The 14747-nt window shown below is 35.6% G+C and overlaps 6 protein-coding genes across 6 annotated transcripts; 3 read left to right on the forward strand and 3 right to left on the reverse strand.

Moving 5' to 3' along the window:
• Positions 1–599: 599 nt before the first annotated feature.
• LOC17877702 (heat shock protein 21, chloroplastic) lies at positions 600–1579 on the forward strand. The gene is made up of 2 exons (XM_006282450.2): positions 600–929; positions 1044–1579. Exons 1-2 carry the CDS (start codon positions 683–685, stop codon positions 1475–1477), a joined length of 681 nt encoding a protein of 226 aa, XP_006282512.1. The 5' UTR covers positions 600–682; the 3' UTR covers positions 1478–1579.
• A 269-nt stretch (positions 1580–1848) lies between these two features.
• Positions 1849–2828, forward strand: LOC17878007. Its single transcript, XM_006282789.2, has 3 exons — positions 1849–2241; positions 2364–2450; positions 2595–2828. Exons 1-3 carry the CDS (start codon positions 1951–1953, stop codon positions 2745–2747), a joined length of 531 nt encoding a protein of 176 aa, XP_006282851.1. The 5' UTR covers positions 1849–1950; the 3' UTR covers positions 2748–2828.
• Positions 2829–4738: 1910 nt separating this feature from the next.
• Positions 4739–5521, reverse strand: LOC111829631. The gene has a single exon (XM_023779300.1). It carries the CDS (start codon positions 5130–5132, stop codon positions 4941–4943), a length of 192 nt encoding a protein of 63 aa, XP_023635068.1. The 5' UTR covers positions 5133–5521; the 3' UTR covers positions 4739–4940.
• A 512-nt stretch (positions 5522–6033) lies between these two features.
• On the reverse strand, positions 6034–6585 carry LOC111829700. Its single transcript, XM_023779598.1, has one exon. It carries the CDS (start codon positions 6302–6304, stop codon positions 6125–6127), a length of 180 nt encoding a protein of 59 aa, XP_023635366.1. The 5' UTR covers positions 6305–6585; the 3' UTR covers positions 6034–6124.
• Positions 6586–7721: 1136 nt separating this feature from the next.
• LOC17881014 lies at positions 7722–8263 on the reverse strand. Its single transcript, XM_006284818.2, has one exon. It carries the CDS (start codon positions 8096–8098, stop codon positions 7880–7882), a length of 219 nt encoding a protein of 72 aa, XP_006284880.1. The 5' UTR covers positions 8099–8263; the 3' UTR covers positions 7722–7879.
• A 1644-nt stretch (positions 8264–9907) lies between these two features.
• Positions 9908–14731, forward strand: LOC17879107 (protein PELOTA 1). The gene is made up of 17 exons (XM_006283867.2): positions 9908–10127; positions 10309–10396; positions 10505–10587; positions 10789–10864; positions 11090–11164; positions 11232–11288; positions 11507–11552; positions 12063–12138; positions 12326–12401; positions 12505–12537; positions 12637–12705; positions 12896–13002; positions 13324–13396; positions 13907–13945; positions 14039–14133; positions 14228–14334; positions 14445–14731. Exons 2-17 carry the CDS (start codon positions 10346–10348, stop codon positions 14516–14518), a joined length of 1137 nt encoding a protein of 378 aa, XP_006283929.1. The 5' UTR covers positions 9908–10127; positions 10309–10345; the 3' UTR covers positions 14519–14731.
• The last annotated feature ends 16 nt before the right edge of the window (positions 14732–14747 follow it).

The raw sequence follows: 14747 nt of genomic DNA on the forward strand, positions 1-14747 counted from the left end.
GAAGGGCCTTTAACAGGCCTTGTAAAATCAGAATGTTCTACATCCCACTTTAATAAGTACTGTTTGTGCAGCCAGCGTATCTAGATTTTATGCTTACTACTGTGTCAGCTTATAGGTACTGTTGTTGCTTTTTTTTTTGGGTTTATTATTAGTTATTAGATCAGCATAGAATGTCCTAGATATTATAATTTCTCCAGTAGTACTATATGGTATTTTGTTTATTTTCTCATAGATTGATGAGTTGTTTGATTTTTCTTTTCTAGATAATTTGATTTAATCTACTTATCTACATATTCAGAAACTAATTCTAAAATCATAGTTTATTCTTGTAGAATCCAGAGTGTTTCTTACTAATTTTGTTTTTATATTAGCATCACAGATAGATGAGAAACATGATAAAACGAACACACAACAAAAGGTAAACGAAAAAAGATAGGAATCAAAACAACTCGAGAAACTTCGTATCAAATCTTCAACCTTCAAGATGTCTCCTTTGTCACTTTGCGTCTTCTCATCTTCTTTTCACCTCACCTAGTCACCACCTATATATACACTCTCCAATACTCATACTAGTACCTCAAACAAACTCAGACCAAACATCCAAATCAAAAAAAAAACATCACAACTAAATTTCTTCTATTTTCTTAGATCAGTGTAATCTTTTAGCTCATACTCAATACAAATGGCCTCCACACTCTCATTTTCATCGGCTCTACGTTCGCCTCTCGCTCCATCACCCTCTGTCTCATCCAAAATCACTTTCCCGCTCTCTGTAGCCTTCCCACCGAGGATGCCTAGTCGGATCAGAGCTCAAGACCAAAGAGAAAACTCGGTTGATGTTGTTCACCAAGGACAACACAAAGGGAATGAAGGATCTAGCGTACAAAAACGACCTCAGCAACGTTTAGCCATGGATGTTTCTCCTTTCGGTACGTTAAACTTAAACTAACAAAAGTCTTGTCTTGCATAACTCTGAAACCTTTTCCTCTGCTTTTTTTTACTCAAACAATGCTGTGTCTTTTCATTTTTTATGACAACGACAGGACTGTTGGAACCTTTATCACCAATGAGGACAATGCGGCAAATGCTGGACACCATGGACAGGATGTTCGAAGACGCTATGCCTGTCTCAGGAAGAAACAGAGGAGGAAGTGGAGTGTCAGAGATTCGTGCACCATGGGACATCAAAGAGGAGGAACATGAGATCAAGATGCGTTTTGACATGCCTGGTCTCTCCAAAGAAGACGTAAAAATCTCTGTTGAAGATAACGTCCTTGTTATCAAAGGAGAGCAAAAGAAGGAAGATGATAATGAATCTTGGTCGGGAAGAAGCGTTAGCTCTTACGGAACACGGCTTCAGCTTCCAGACAACTGTGAGAAAGACAAGATCAAAGCTGAGCTAAAAAACGGAGTCCTGTTTATCACTATCCCTAAAACCAAAGTCGACCGCAAAGTCATCGATGTCCAGATTGAGTAGAACTCCGTATTAAAAATTTCGTCTGTTTTCTGGTTTCTTGTACATAGTAAGCGCATTTGTTTCTCAATAAAGTTTGCATAGTGTGGTGTAAGTAAAAGAAGAACAAAGGAACATTTGGTTTTCCGATATTGATTATCTTTCACCAAAGAAACCATCTGGCCACACGATTAATCGGGGATCTGGCGGATGAACCATGTTGGCTGAGTCAACAGCTCTTTGGGCCAATAGTTGGGTTTACCATTCTTAGCCCATATTGATATTGTAAAGCCTTACCCAGTTGAAAACTCTAAACCCTAATCTCTTAATTGCGGATTTGTTCAAAATAAAGTAAAATATTAAATTCGAAAATAAGATCAAAACCCTTCCGCCTCTGCTTGGTGTAGGCACAACGGTCATTTGCAATATCGAGAAGCTCTTTCAAGAGAAAAACAAAAGATTGAAACTTTACAGTCGAAGAAAGGGAAGAAGAAAAAATGGTGACAAAGCGAAGAGATGCTGTGGAGATTATTACATCAGATCCGTGGGTGACAAAGAAGAAAACAAAGAGCAAGAGCAGGAAGAAACTTAGCAAGGAGGTAGAAGACGACGGGACACCTCTTAGTGGTATCTTTTGTCTTAAGAAGAGACAGGATATGAAGACGTTCGATGAGAAAGAGGACTGCTTCATCCTCGATTTCGATCCAAACGATGCATTTGATGCAAAAAATCGCTCTGATAGCACTGAATCTGATGAAGATGTGGCGATCATCCATGAGAAAGGACAGGTTTTTATTGCAAGGATTCTTCTGGGTGCTTTAATTTTTCTTTAAAGTTTGAGCCTTTCAACAAAAATGCTGATTTTGGGGTTTTATGTCTCTCCTTGTCGATTTGATTTGGGGATTTTTAGGTGGCTTGTAGGGATTTCCCACATCCAAGGCATCTCTGTTTGAAATTCCCCTTTGGATCAAGCCAACACAAATCCCATTGTAATAAGGTAATTGAAAATTGGTCCATTTTAGATGTTGTTTGGGTTCTGAGACAACGGATGGATTTGTTTAATGATCTTAACTCTCTAAGGTTTCAATGGTTTTGAATGTGAAACAAGGTTGTCTAATATCTGTGTTTTCAATGTGTGTAGTGCTACTGTTATGTCTGCGATTTGGCTGCGCCTTGTGCACATTGGACTGCTACTTTGACACCGCACTGTGAGGCATTAGAGAACAGTAAGTGGAAGCCGTTGCGAGAGTTGTTCCGGAACCGTGGTGTTCACCGTGCAACCACCAACAAGTAGAGAGAGAAAGAGAACCTTCTCAGTTCTCATGGGGGGTTTGACATTTGATGAATAAAAGTAGGGGGGGGGGGGTACTCTTGTGTTATGCTTACTGAACAAACCAAATGAGACCTTTTTTTTTTGTAAAATCTGTCATTGAGTTTCTTGTAATTGATGCTTATATTCCGACTTGGCATATCAGTTAGTCAAAGACTTAGTATCTGCCCATCAACACATTGAAACTTGCAAGTTTCTTACAAAAGTTAGACACTTGTCATGAAGAAGGCCAGTTAGTTAGGTGAACTATAGATTAGATTCTTCTATGTCACACTGCTTTTGTGTTTATGATACATGATCTCAGCTGTTTCTTGTTTCTAGAAGAATCCCCAACAACTCAGAAATGAACTAGTAATTGAATATGATGTTGTTCTTTTGGGGCACCAAACATTGGATATTGTTTAAAATCGTTAAAGTAGTGTATGTCCGGTACGGACGATAAATGCAAATTATATTGGTGGAAGTTGAGAGATGTTTCCGGCTTGTTTACTCTACATGATCAAAATTGGTCCAATGAAGAAATATGAATACTGCAGTGGACAATAAAAGCTGTAACAAGTTGTAGTGAACTGATGAGACGACAACATAATTCGAAAATACACCACAGGAGTAGTTGTGTTCTGAGTCAGTGTGTGAGTAGTGTCTTTCGAATAAGTGGAGATGAGTTGTAAATGTGTAATTAATTGAGTGTTCAATGTTACTAAACTAATTAAAAGTTAATTAAATTAGTAGTATAATGTGAATTTGATTGGTAGGCAAAGACCGCAAAGAGTGATAAGGAGGTGGTGGACATCATGACACGTTTTAGCTAATTTCTTAACCGCGGCCAAATCGCGTGTGAAGGAACGATTACTTTCTCCTGCTGTTTGTTTTGTTTTGTTCACACCTAGCCACTCCTTGTCGTTTTGTTGTAAAGGTTGAAGGAACGAAATTAAGTTCATAGTCATAATTATACTATTAATAATCTTCTTGTAAATTAGTATAAAGAAAAAAGAACTATGCGAGGATGAGGATAAAAAGATGGACAGGATTAGAATCTAAATTACTACAGTACGTACTATGAGAAAGACAACTTGGAATTGTGTTAAACGAGTAAACTAATTTGTCTTGGTTCCATGATTGCAAAGTCAGAAAAGGGTGGAAGGAACACACCACAACCACAAGTCTTCGAGTCCAACATAGCGAGACACGTCTCCGTAGTAGTTTTTGGTCTCACAAAATCCATACACTTTGCTTTGGACTGCCCTATTCATCCACCTAAAACTTTCTTTTCCGATTCAATTATATCTCCTATGTCGCCATCACTTTCTACATCATGTAACCCACATTTATTCATTCGGTGAGAAAAAATTAATTAGGCCGCCCGCTGTCGTTGATTGTTTTCAATTATTAAAGAAAACGATTATATTGCTCATATGTCCTACCGCATATTAACAACGGTTTGAATTACCACATATGTCAATCTTAAAGATAGTAGGGAAACCACCTTTTAAAAGGCTGAAGAATATAAATTGGTCCATCAGGGGAAAATAAAATCAAACTGACGAAAGGCCTGACTTCTAATCAAAATTGCTTATATCCAACTCGATCAAAATCCTTAAGTTTTATTTTTGGAAATTATACTAATCAGAGAATACTCCAAATTTTTTAGTGGTAATTCATAGTCACATTTTGAAGTATATCGTTTAAACAAACTTTTACTATTTGGTTTTTGAATAAATAAAGAAAATGTCTTAGCTATAAACTTATAATTATATTTTAATACTAACGAAGTTTTGAATAATAAACAAAAATTTGAGTGTCATTATCATTATGTTTTAAAACATTAACTATTCAATTTTCAAGCATTCAATTGGTCAGCTTGGACCGGTATGAGTTGGATCAATTCATTCACAGTGATTCCTGCCTATACACTTGATGGTTTTAAAAAGTGAGTTATCAAAACATAAACAGACAAATGCGTCTTACATCAAACAAGCCAGAGTTAATCAAAATCATAAAAACCTCTCTTATATAATTCGATACAATTTTACAAAGCTCAGAGCCATTCAAAGACAAAAACAAAAACAAAAAAAGAACTAGAGAAAGAAAAAGATTCTTCTTCGGTGAAAAATGAAAGTGAAACAAAACTGAGATGAAATGTTGCAAGAGAGGAGATCAGAAATCAACAAGATGAGAAGAGTAGTCTGGGATAGGTGAGGATCTAGGAGGACAATGAAGAGAGAAACGACCAATCCGTACGACGTGTACATCATCACCTTGCCGCCTCGGAAGAACCCCGGCGGTGAGTTTAGCTAGAGCCGTAGTGTACTCCACAAGTAACTCAGTTATGATTACAACAGATATCATGATATCACGCCTGAAGGGAAGAAGAGATATATATTACTTTGGTCTAGAAGTTTCTTAAGAGTTTGTTATCTCTTAGAAATTGAATGGTGGTTGGTAGGAATCTAGAGACACACCTCGCGGTCTTTATATAGGCCAATAGTTTTAAGAGAGGTCCAGTGGTCGAGAAGATACTTTGTACACGTATCTGAAGGCTCTTTCATGCATTTTTTTTACTTAGCTTTTTAAATACCGAAGCCGCGTGTCACGCACTGCGGATAAAATAAGTGATTTGAAAGTGATCGGGAAGAAGACAAACGTGAGTTGTTACTTACGAAGTCCATGATACCCCAGTAGTACCATACCTGTTCCTTTACTTCCCCCCGCCCACTATAATAAAACTATGTACTCCGTATACGTCGACATAGGGTTTTTGTAGTTATACATTGTGTAGTTTTTTTTTTTTTTTGTTCTTGTTTTTGTCGACAATTCATTTCATATAAAATATTTGTGGAATATAATATTTTATTTAAATATATATTTCCTATCATTTGATAAGAGAGAGATCAAATATCCATTTAGGTCAGATTTGTTTCTTTTCTGATTAAATTATTTTGCTAGCTAAACATTCCTGCTTTTCCGACGATAATGCCAAGTGACAATATACACTACCAAAAAAACACAACTACGATGATCGTCATCCTCGTACAAGTAAAAAGAAAAATGAAAGGAACATTTCTAATTCATCGTCATCACTAGCCGTGAAATTTTTTCGAAATGGATGGATATATTATATAGAATGGAATAAATGATTAATCATCATATAATAATGATTTCTATTATTATAATTCTATATAGTTTTACAAATATCCAAAATGAAGAAAGAACAAAAAAAAAAAGAATCCTCAGCTGTCACACTCTTCAATTTTTTATAAGAAAATAAAAAAATAGGGTGCCAAAAATAAATAATATCAACCAAGTAAATAGTTAAAATTAAATTCGACAAGAGCCAGTAATCAGAAATTGACAAGATGAGAGGAGAAATCGGGAAGCGGTGAGGATGAAGGAGGACAATACAAAGAGAAACCACCAATCCGAACGAAGTTTCCATCTCTCGGAAGAATCACGGCGGTGAGTTTGGCTAGAGCCGTCGTGTACTCCACTAGTATCTCAGCAATGGTTACGACAGAGATCATTTTAACGACCAAAATGATGATCTAGAAGAAGAAGAAGAAGTCTCTCTTGAGAGTCTTTTTCAGACAAGAAATGGCTGTATTCTGTTGTTATGACTTGTGAGAGAGAGAGAGATCTCGTATCTTCTTTATATATAGGTAGGACTGTAGGAGTAAGACTAGATCGTTTCGTTTGGTTTCTTTTCTCTTCTGACGTCGTCGTCGTCGTTTACTCGGACTCGTGTTTCGTACTTTAATATTTTGTTTCACTTTTATAATATAATGAAGCGCCTCTTACGCGCAGTTCACATTAGCATTACCTGTGCCTCTAATCTTCTGAATCTGATCATCAATTAATCTAATGGATTTTGTTTACTAATATTATTATCTAACAGATACATCATTTGTCATGATACATAAAATAAATAACCACCACAACATGTACATTTGACGAAATTATAAATCACCTAGACAAGTACATAGTAAATAATTTCAAGAACTGATCATGTTACGTTACGTACGGAGTACAACAATACTATAGAACGTTCGAAAACATTAATATCAGTGTTGTTTAAGAGTTATTACGAGTTAAGAGTTGAAACGGTAATTTTGCAATTTGCTAATGTAAACAAAATTTGGTGTCCTAGTCATAATGTATTTGTTTAATTGCTGAAAGCTAAAGGTCACCTTCGGATAAGGGTACACTGGGGCCATTCATGTGCCCATCCTACGTCTTACCAACCTGGTTTTCGTCTCATCTTCTTCCATTATCTATTTTCGGATTCCGTTTTTTATGTAGAGAGAGATACATCATTTCCATTTGAACACGAGAATTTAATTCCGGTGGACAAGAACATGCATCTCTCTTTTTATAGTTCTATCAAAACAAAACTCAATTATTGAAAATTCATCATTACCGGTCTTATGATTTATGCTTGGTATGATTGAACTACACCACTCATTTTAGCAACATAAAACATATCTAATGTTTTGTAAAAACTAATTCATCTTAACTTTTCTTTATGATCTTGTGAATTGGGAACATTCTTTTCTTTGAGACGTACGTAGTAGTAGTAACTAGTAACAGTAGTTACCCACTTTCACTTTCGTATGTGCGTCATCATGCTCGCAAAATCGCGTTTGTCCTCCTCTAGTCTAGCTATCATCTTCCAATGTTTATAAAAATCATATTAATATCGTTTTCAATCGTCCCAAAAGGATCAAAACTCTTCAAGGAACCAAATCGGTAAGTTGAACATTCAGAGTGAAAAATATATAAATTATAATCAACTTGATTACGTCATTAGCGACTTTGTATATCCCATTTTTAAAAAATTACTGACGTTAACAAGACCATTAATCGTCAAATGAGCCATCGTTTCAATAATATTCAACCATCATCATTAAGTTAATCAAAATTTAACCCCGAGTGCCAATTAAGGAACAAAAATCAAGAGTTAATCAAAATTAATAATCTCTATTAATTTTTCCGATATACAGATTTACAAAAGCTCTAAAAAACGATTCAAAACTCTCTCCATAGGAAGAGAGAGAGACGTGGAAAAATCTCAGCCGTCCGTGTAATCTTGGATTAGATGATCAGAAATCAACGAGATGAGAAGAGAAGTCCGGGATCGGCGAGGATCTAGTAGCACTACTAGTACTACTCGACGGAGAAGGACAAGGAAGAGAGAAACCAGCGATCCGTAAGACGTTGCTTTCCCCTTGTCGTCTCGGTGGAAAGATCCCGGCGGTGAGTTTCGCGAGAGCGGCTGTGTATTCTACCAATAGCTCGGCGATGATTACTACGGAGATCATGGTTGTGTGAAAGATTCAACTGAGAGGTATTGCAGGAGGAGGAGGAGAAGAAGAAGAAGGATCTAGAAGTCTCTAAGATATTTTCTGAGAGATGCGAATTTGGTTTGGTGTTGCTTGCTTGTGAAAAATGAAGACCTCTTTTTAGCTCTTCATATATCTCTCTCTCGGACAGTGACACGGTCTCGTCCTTATTTTAATATGTTTTTGTAATAAAAATAACCGCGTCCTACGCGCACACAGCTACACATTAGCGTTTAGCTGTCCTTATCGAGAACTTTTTTTTTTTTTTGATAAAAGCTTATCGAGAGCTTATTAGTTACATTTCTTGTCTACTTCTCGAGGTGAAGATCAAGAAGTAGAAGACTAGTAGTAATTGTACTAATTTTACTTTTGTTTAATTTGAGCTGGCTTTATTTTATTAGTAATTAGTACTTACGTGTGTTTTGTCAAAATGATAAGGATTTTTTTTAGATATTTTAATATTTCACTAAATCCTATATATGCTGGTCTCACAGTAAACTTGCCAACTTTGTTTTTTCTCCCCGTCAAACTTGAAAATACAAAGTCATCATTGTGGACTGATTACAACTTACAAGTTTGGTTATTCAGTTTGAACTTAGTTTTCTAATTCCATTTGCAAACAATGATTGTGATTATGAAGATAAACAAAGGAGCTCTGTCGGAATAAAGCCCACTTTACGAATCTAGTTTGTGGAGTTATCTTGCACAAGTTGTCGATATCATTATTATTATTTTCGAAAACTACGATTACATCCGGCGAATCTATGAACTACAGTATATGTTTTGTTTGGATACCACGAATTAGTTGGGGTTTTGTTGCACTTCTCATAATACAAACAAGGACATGGGTTTAAGAATTCTTACTAGTCTATGGTTGGAGCTCTATTTACACTTTATTGGCACATATAATTGGGTTATCAATTTAGATTGAACTAATACTCTATGGAAATAATACTCTATGGAAATAATATAAGATTATTAATAAAATAGAGAGTACCATTTGGTATAAAAAAAGCAAGGAAACAAAAGAGTTTCGGTTATAAAATTGATGAGGATTGTATCAAGCTTGACGTGTTCACAACTTGGCTGATGTTATATCAGCCAGCCAACATTAATTTAATGAATATGTATGTAATCATATAAGTTAAGACAATTCTTTGTATTTAATTTCGATAATGAGTTGTACTCGATTGTAACAATCTGAATGAAATCATTTGTTAATTATCGTATATGTTTGGCCTAGTCTTCGATACGAGTACACACATCTAGTGGAGTACGGCGTAACCAAATATGGAGTACAATATTAAGGTTTTCAAAATGAGTTTACAATAAACAATTTTCGATGCATCACAAAAGATCTTAGAGTAGAGAGATCGTTTAAAAATTTGCATTTGTTTAATCTGTGTCAATTGTATCCCCAAAGGTAAAAGGAGATAAATATGAACATGCATGTCCTATGGAATCATAAATATAGCATAGATCATAAATTTGGGCAATCTAGTGATAGACATAATTGTTTATAAATATTAAAATTTTATAATTTTTTCAGAAAACTCAACATATATTATTGTAATTGGTGAATCAAAATTTTATTTATGTCATATATATATATATGTTCTCTTATATAATATATATATGTTCTCTTATATAAACTAGTATTATTTTTTTCAATTATATATTTATTTCCGACACTTTTTCCAAATATATATGATTTTTTCTATTTCTATTTTTCCTTTTTATTCTTGATATGGATTTCCTATTTCTATTTGTATTTGATTAATTTATTTGTTAAATATTACATTAAGAACAAGAGCTTGAATTCTTATTGAAAAGCTGTGAAACGAATCTTCGAAATCGAAAGTGCGTGTCTTCGGATTGAATCTCTCTGCAGCTTACGACCACTCGCCCCTCACAAATTTTCAATTCGAAAACGACTAATACAAGCTCTCCCCAAGTCTGAGCCTGAACCGGAGCCTTAGCCTGAGCTGAGGCCTGTATCCGTATACAGGTTTGTGATTTATGCCTCTTACCTCATCGTATTGCTGCTTTGATTTTACCAATCCCGGTGCTTCGGGATCCTCTCTTATTCATATCTGCTCGAGTCTGATACAATTTCTGTTGACCCGACAACTTAAAAATTGAACCTTTTCGAGACCAGTGTTAATCTCTCTGTCTCTATGTATCTCTAGACTCTGCTAGTGGACATACCTTTAAAAGCCCCGACAGATGAAGATCGTTCGAAGGGATTTTGTTCGTAATGGACCCGGAAGCGTTAAGGTTTGATTGATTCCTTCGTCATCTGGGATTTTTTTTCTTTTCTCTTATGTTACAATATCTAGTTTACAACTTCAATTCAAATGCTTTGCTGACTTAAATTGATGGTAGATGGCGGCGGAGGACTCTGATGATCTATGGTATGCTTATAACCTGATTGCCATCGGTGATAGTGTAATGGCTGTCACTTTTAGGTACGTTCTTCTTTCAGTTTTCGATGCCTTTCTTGCTTTCATGGTCTATGGTATGTTTATAATCATGTATCACATTCAAAGTTCGTTGATTTGTACGATTTTAATGAAAATCCATAAGGAGTAAAGGGATTTGGTGTTTGGTTAACTGATATAGTATCATCCAAGAAGTTAGTAGTTACGGTTTTATTTGTCTGCTATCAGAAAAGTTCAGAGAGAGATACCCGGTGGGGGAAGAGACTCTGAACGTGTTAAACTGAAGCTGGAAGTACAAGTTGAGGTATGATTTTAATGGATTGGTATGCAAATTTTTCAACGTCATGCTTAAAAAATCGCAATAAACTATATTGCCTTACATTCATTTGCGTTATAAAATCAATATTGCGCACATATGTTGCTTTTTTGGGTTGTCTTTGGTCTTTTGATTGTGGTACTCTTGACAGTGGAAGATATCTTTGTTTAATTTCATGGTCTGATTCTCTTCAATTCTCTATTATTCAATTAGGAGGTGGACTATGACAAAGACGCTGCTGTTTTGCGCATTCGTGGGAAGAATATCCTGGAGAATGATCACGTAAAGGTAGATGTGAGGCTGACTCTTACCCTATAATTTTTATTTCGGTTCTGAAGCTTGTGTTGTATCACAGATTGGTGCATTCCATACTCTGGAGCTTGAGCTGAAACGGCCTTTTGTATTGAGAAAGGTAAATGTCCTATTTTTACTAATTTAATCCTCCAGAAGTTCTGTGCTATTTCTACCTTGTAAGTGTGACAGAATGTGTCTTGCAATCTGGTTTCTATTATATGAACAACGCACTGCACACTCGTATAGTGTGATATACCATTTGGAAGATAATATATTTTCCTCTTTTTGTGACAACTTCATTTGTAATCGGTAGTGTGTACATGGCCAATTTTGCAGGAACTTTGGGACTCAATGGCTCTTGATACACTTAAGCAGGCCTCAGGTATGATGTTCCAATGATTCGACCTCCTAATTTTTGCTATCACAAAACTGCTATGGTGTCTATATCGATTGTTGGCAAATTATCCAAATCTATCTCCGTGTGGTCTAGGGTAGACATTGAATTTTAAGTTATTAGTTTACAAGCTTTTATGTGCAATATTCCAGACTTCTCCTTCTGTCTCCAATTTATCTTATGCTCTTGGGCCTGCAAGTCTTTTTCATTTAATTCCTCGTTACGTGGCTGTTTAGACGAAAATGCATGTCTTAAAAAATGTCAAAGTCTCTAAGACCTTTGTTTATCTATCTAAAAAGGCGTATATCTGAACCCTTTCACATAAGTACTTGCCTAGTTGTCTTAACACAATCATTTACAGGCTTTATGTATGACCCATAATGGGTTTTGTTCATTTGAAATAGCTAGTATTTCCGGTATGCCATGTGTTTTGATCTCATGTTATCTCCCATTTCGTATTCCGGGTTCATTTTTTTTTTAAACTTATCTTTTGCACAGATCCTGCTGCCAGTGCTGATCTAGCTGTAGTTCTTATGCAAGAAGGACTGGGACAGATATTCCTTGTCGGCAGAAGGTAATGATTGCAGTTTAGAAGATCCATTAGATGTTAAATTTGTTACTACTGTAGTTTGTGTATTGTCGGCATGTATTTCCTTTTTTTTTTTTTCCCGCTTGGGTAGTTTTGTTTGAACAAAGTATGCGAGGGGTTAAATTTAACCATCCGTTTCTGTTGTTGTTTACTTAATTGTTTTCTTTGGCAGTGTGACAAGTAGCCGTGCACGAATAGAAACATCCATCCCTAGGAAGCATGGACCTGCAATTGCTGGTTACGAATCTGTATGTTCCTTCACTTTTTCGACATATATGTGCCCAAACTATGGTTACTGGAATTCCTTTTACATATCATCCCTTCCAATTTTTGTTTTTGGTTTTTCTGTAGGCTTTGAAGAAATTCTTCGAGAATGTTCTGCAGGTTTGTGTTCGTTCTCAGAATGTTTATGTTTTCTAACACATACCAAATAGAAAGTAAACCAGAGTTACACATATACTAAAAGTTATTGCAATATCACAGGCTTTTGTGAAACATGTTGACTTCAGTGTCGTTCGTTGTGCAGTGATTGCAAGTCCCGGTTTTACAAAGGTTTGTCTGCCTCTTAAGACTAATTCTAAATTTACATGGTTAATTATTGTTCAAATTCCAGCTGAACAAGCTTATACCTGATGAACACATTTACAAGGGATACAGTTTTTCAGATATATGTGTGTGTGACAAATTTTAAGTTATGTGCATATATGACACACATGAACATTTGATTGTTTCTTACCTTCAGGATCAGTTTCATCGCCACTTGTTGTTGGAAGCAGAAAGAAGACAGTTGAGACCTATTATTGAGAACAAATCACGTATAATTCTGGTGCACACAAACTCTGGATATAGGTAGTGTTTCTGTAGAACAGCTTACTAACTCATCAAAATAATGTTCTGCCACTGAATTACCATTGAAAGCTCAGTCTCAAATGATATAAAATGCTAAAAACTTAAGGGTGAGGCAGAAAATTCCAACTTTTTTGTGTTTGTATAACACTTTTCAAATTGACCAGGTTACATTTATGTTTTGATTCATGTTTGCGGTTTCTATTAGTCTTAACAAGTCACCTCTACTTGTTTGTATTTCTTTTACTTGGCCACTTCTCTAAACAGCTTGTTATTCTGCTCATGCTATTTTTCTTCGATTTCTAACATTGTTTTGGTGCACAGACATAGCCTGGGAGAGGTTCTGCATGCTCCCAACGTGATGAATATGATCAAAGATACAAAAGCAGCAAAAGAGGTAAAATAATGTCAATATAGCTGAGATATTATCATTGTTAGTTGCTCATTGAAATCTTGGTTAGCTTAAAAGGTTTATTATTATCATCTTTTTGATTTAATATTATGTTGTTTCTTATTTTGAATTCGTGTGAGACCAAACATTGCATCATTTTTCTTTTATAGAATGTGTCCCCTGTATAGGAAGTGCTATTCCGTAGTAATCTAGTTATTCTGTTCTGTAGCCATATTACAAGGAAAGCTTTTATAGTTAGGTCACCGGAAAGCATTAGGATTCACATACTATGTGGTAGTGATCCATAAGAGTCATTTGGTATTTTCTTGGTCTAAGAAAGACACTCTCAGAGGCCAGTCTAATAGATTAGATATTGGTGGATAAAGTTCTTGTAAACTGAATGGTGGATAGAACTGGATGGAAGAAGCTTCTTCTATTTTATATGTGTGTTCACTGTTTTGTGCATTGTGCTCTTGAAATATACCCACCTGCCTGATGTGGATTTGCCTATTGCAGGTCAAAGCTCTCAACGATTTCCACACCATGCTTTCAAATGTCAGTTTCTTTCGTTTTCTAATTTGCACTGATCGGAAAGATTTTCATTAAGAATCTCAATGTGTCTTAATATTGTTTTGCTTTGGAATCTAGGATCCAGATCGGGCATGTTATGGACCAAAACATGTGGAAGTTGCTCATGAACGAATGGCAATCCAAACACTTCTCATTACGGACGAGCTTTTCAGGTTTAGTAATGGAAAGGAATACCAACTTTAATGCGGCTTTTGTACTGTAGTTACAAAGGCACGTGTGATGTATAAATATGTAATTTTGGTCCAGGAATTCTGACGTGAAAACAAGGAAGAAGTATGTGAATTTGGTGGAGTCGGTGAAAGGTTCGGGAGGAGAAGCTTTTATATTTTCGGCGATGCATGTGTCAGGGGAACGTTAGTGTTTGCTTCTTTAACCCTTCTTTCTTAATCTAAGTTAATTGTGATTTTGATTATTGTTTTTTTGTGTGGCAAACAGTTATTAACAAGTTTTGATGAACTTGCAGAATTGGCACAGCTAACTGGAATTGCAGCTCTTCTCAGGTTTCCTTTACCAGAACTCGAAGACATTGAGATGTAAAATATCCTCAGCTATAGAAAAACACACAAAATCATATAGGTCTCATAATTTATAGGCTTGTCGTTCTCGTTTAAAGAGAGATCTGTAACTCATACATATAAGTTAATCATTCGTTGCTGTTTCAGCGTTTTTGGGTTGCAGACGATAAAAACGTTACACCTTGTTCAATATTCTTCAGCTTTTCTGATATGAAAGACATATTTGTTCAGCACATTACAATTGTTTCTTT

Source organism: Capsella rubella, unplaced genomic scaffold (genome assembly GCF_000375325.1).
Source record: "Capsella rubella cultivar Monte Gargano unplaced genomic scaffold, Caprub1_0 scaffold_7, whole genome shotgun sequence".
Lineage (NCBI taxonomy): Eukaryota > Viridiplantae > Streptophyta > Magnoliopsida > Brassicales > Brassicaceae > Capsella > Capsella rubella.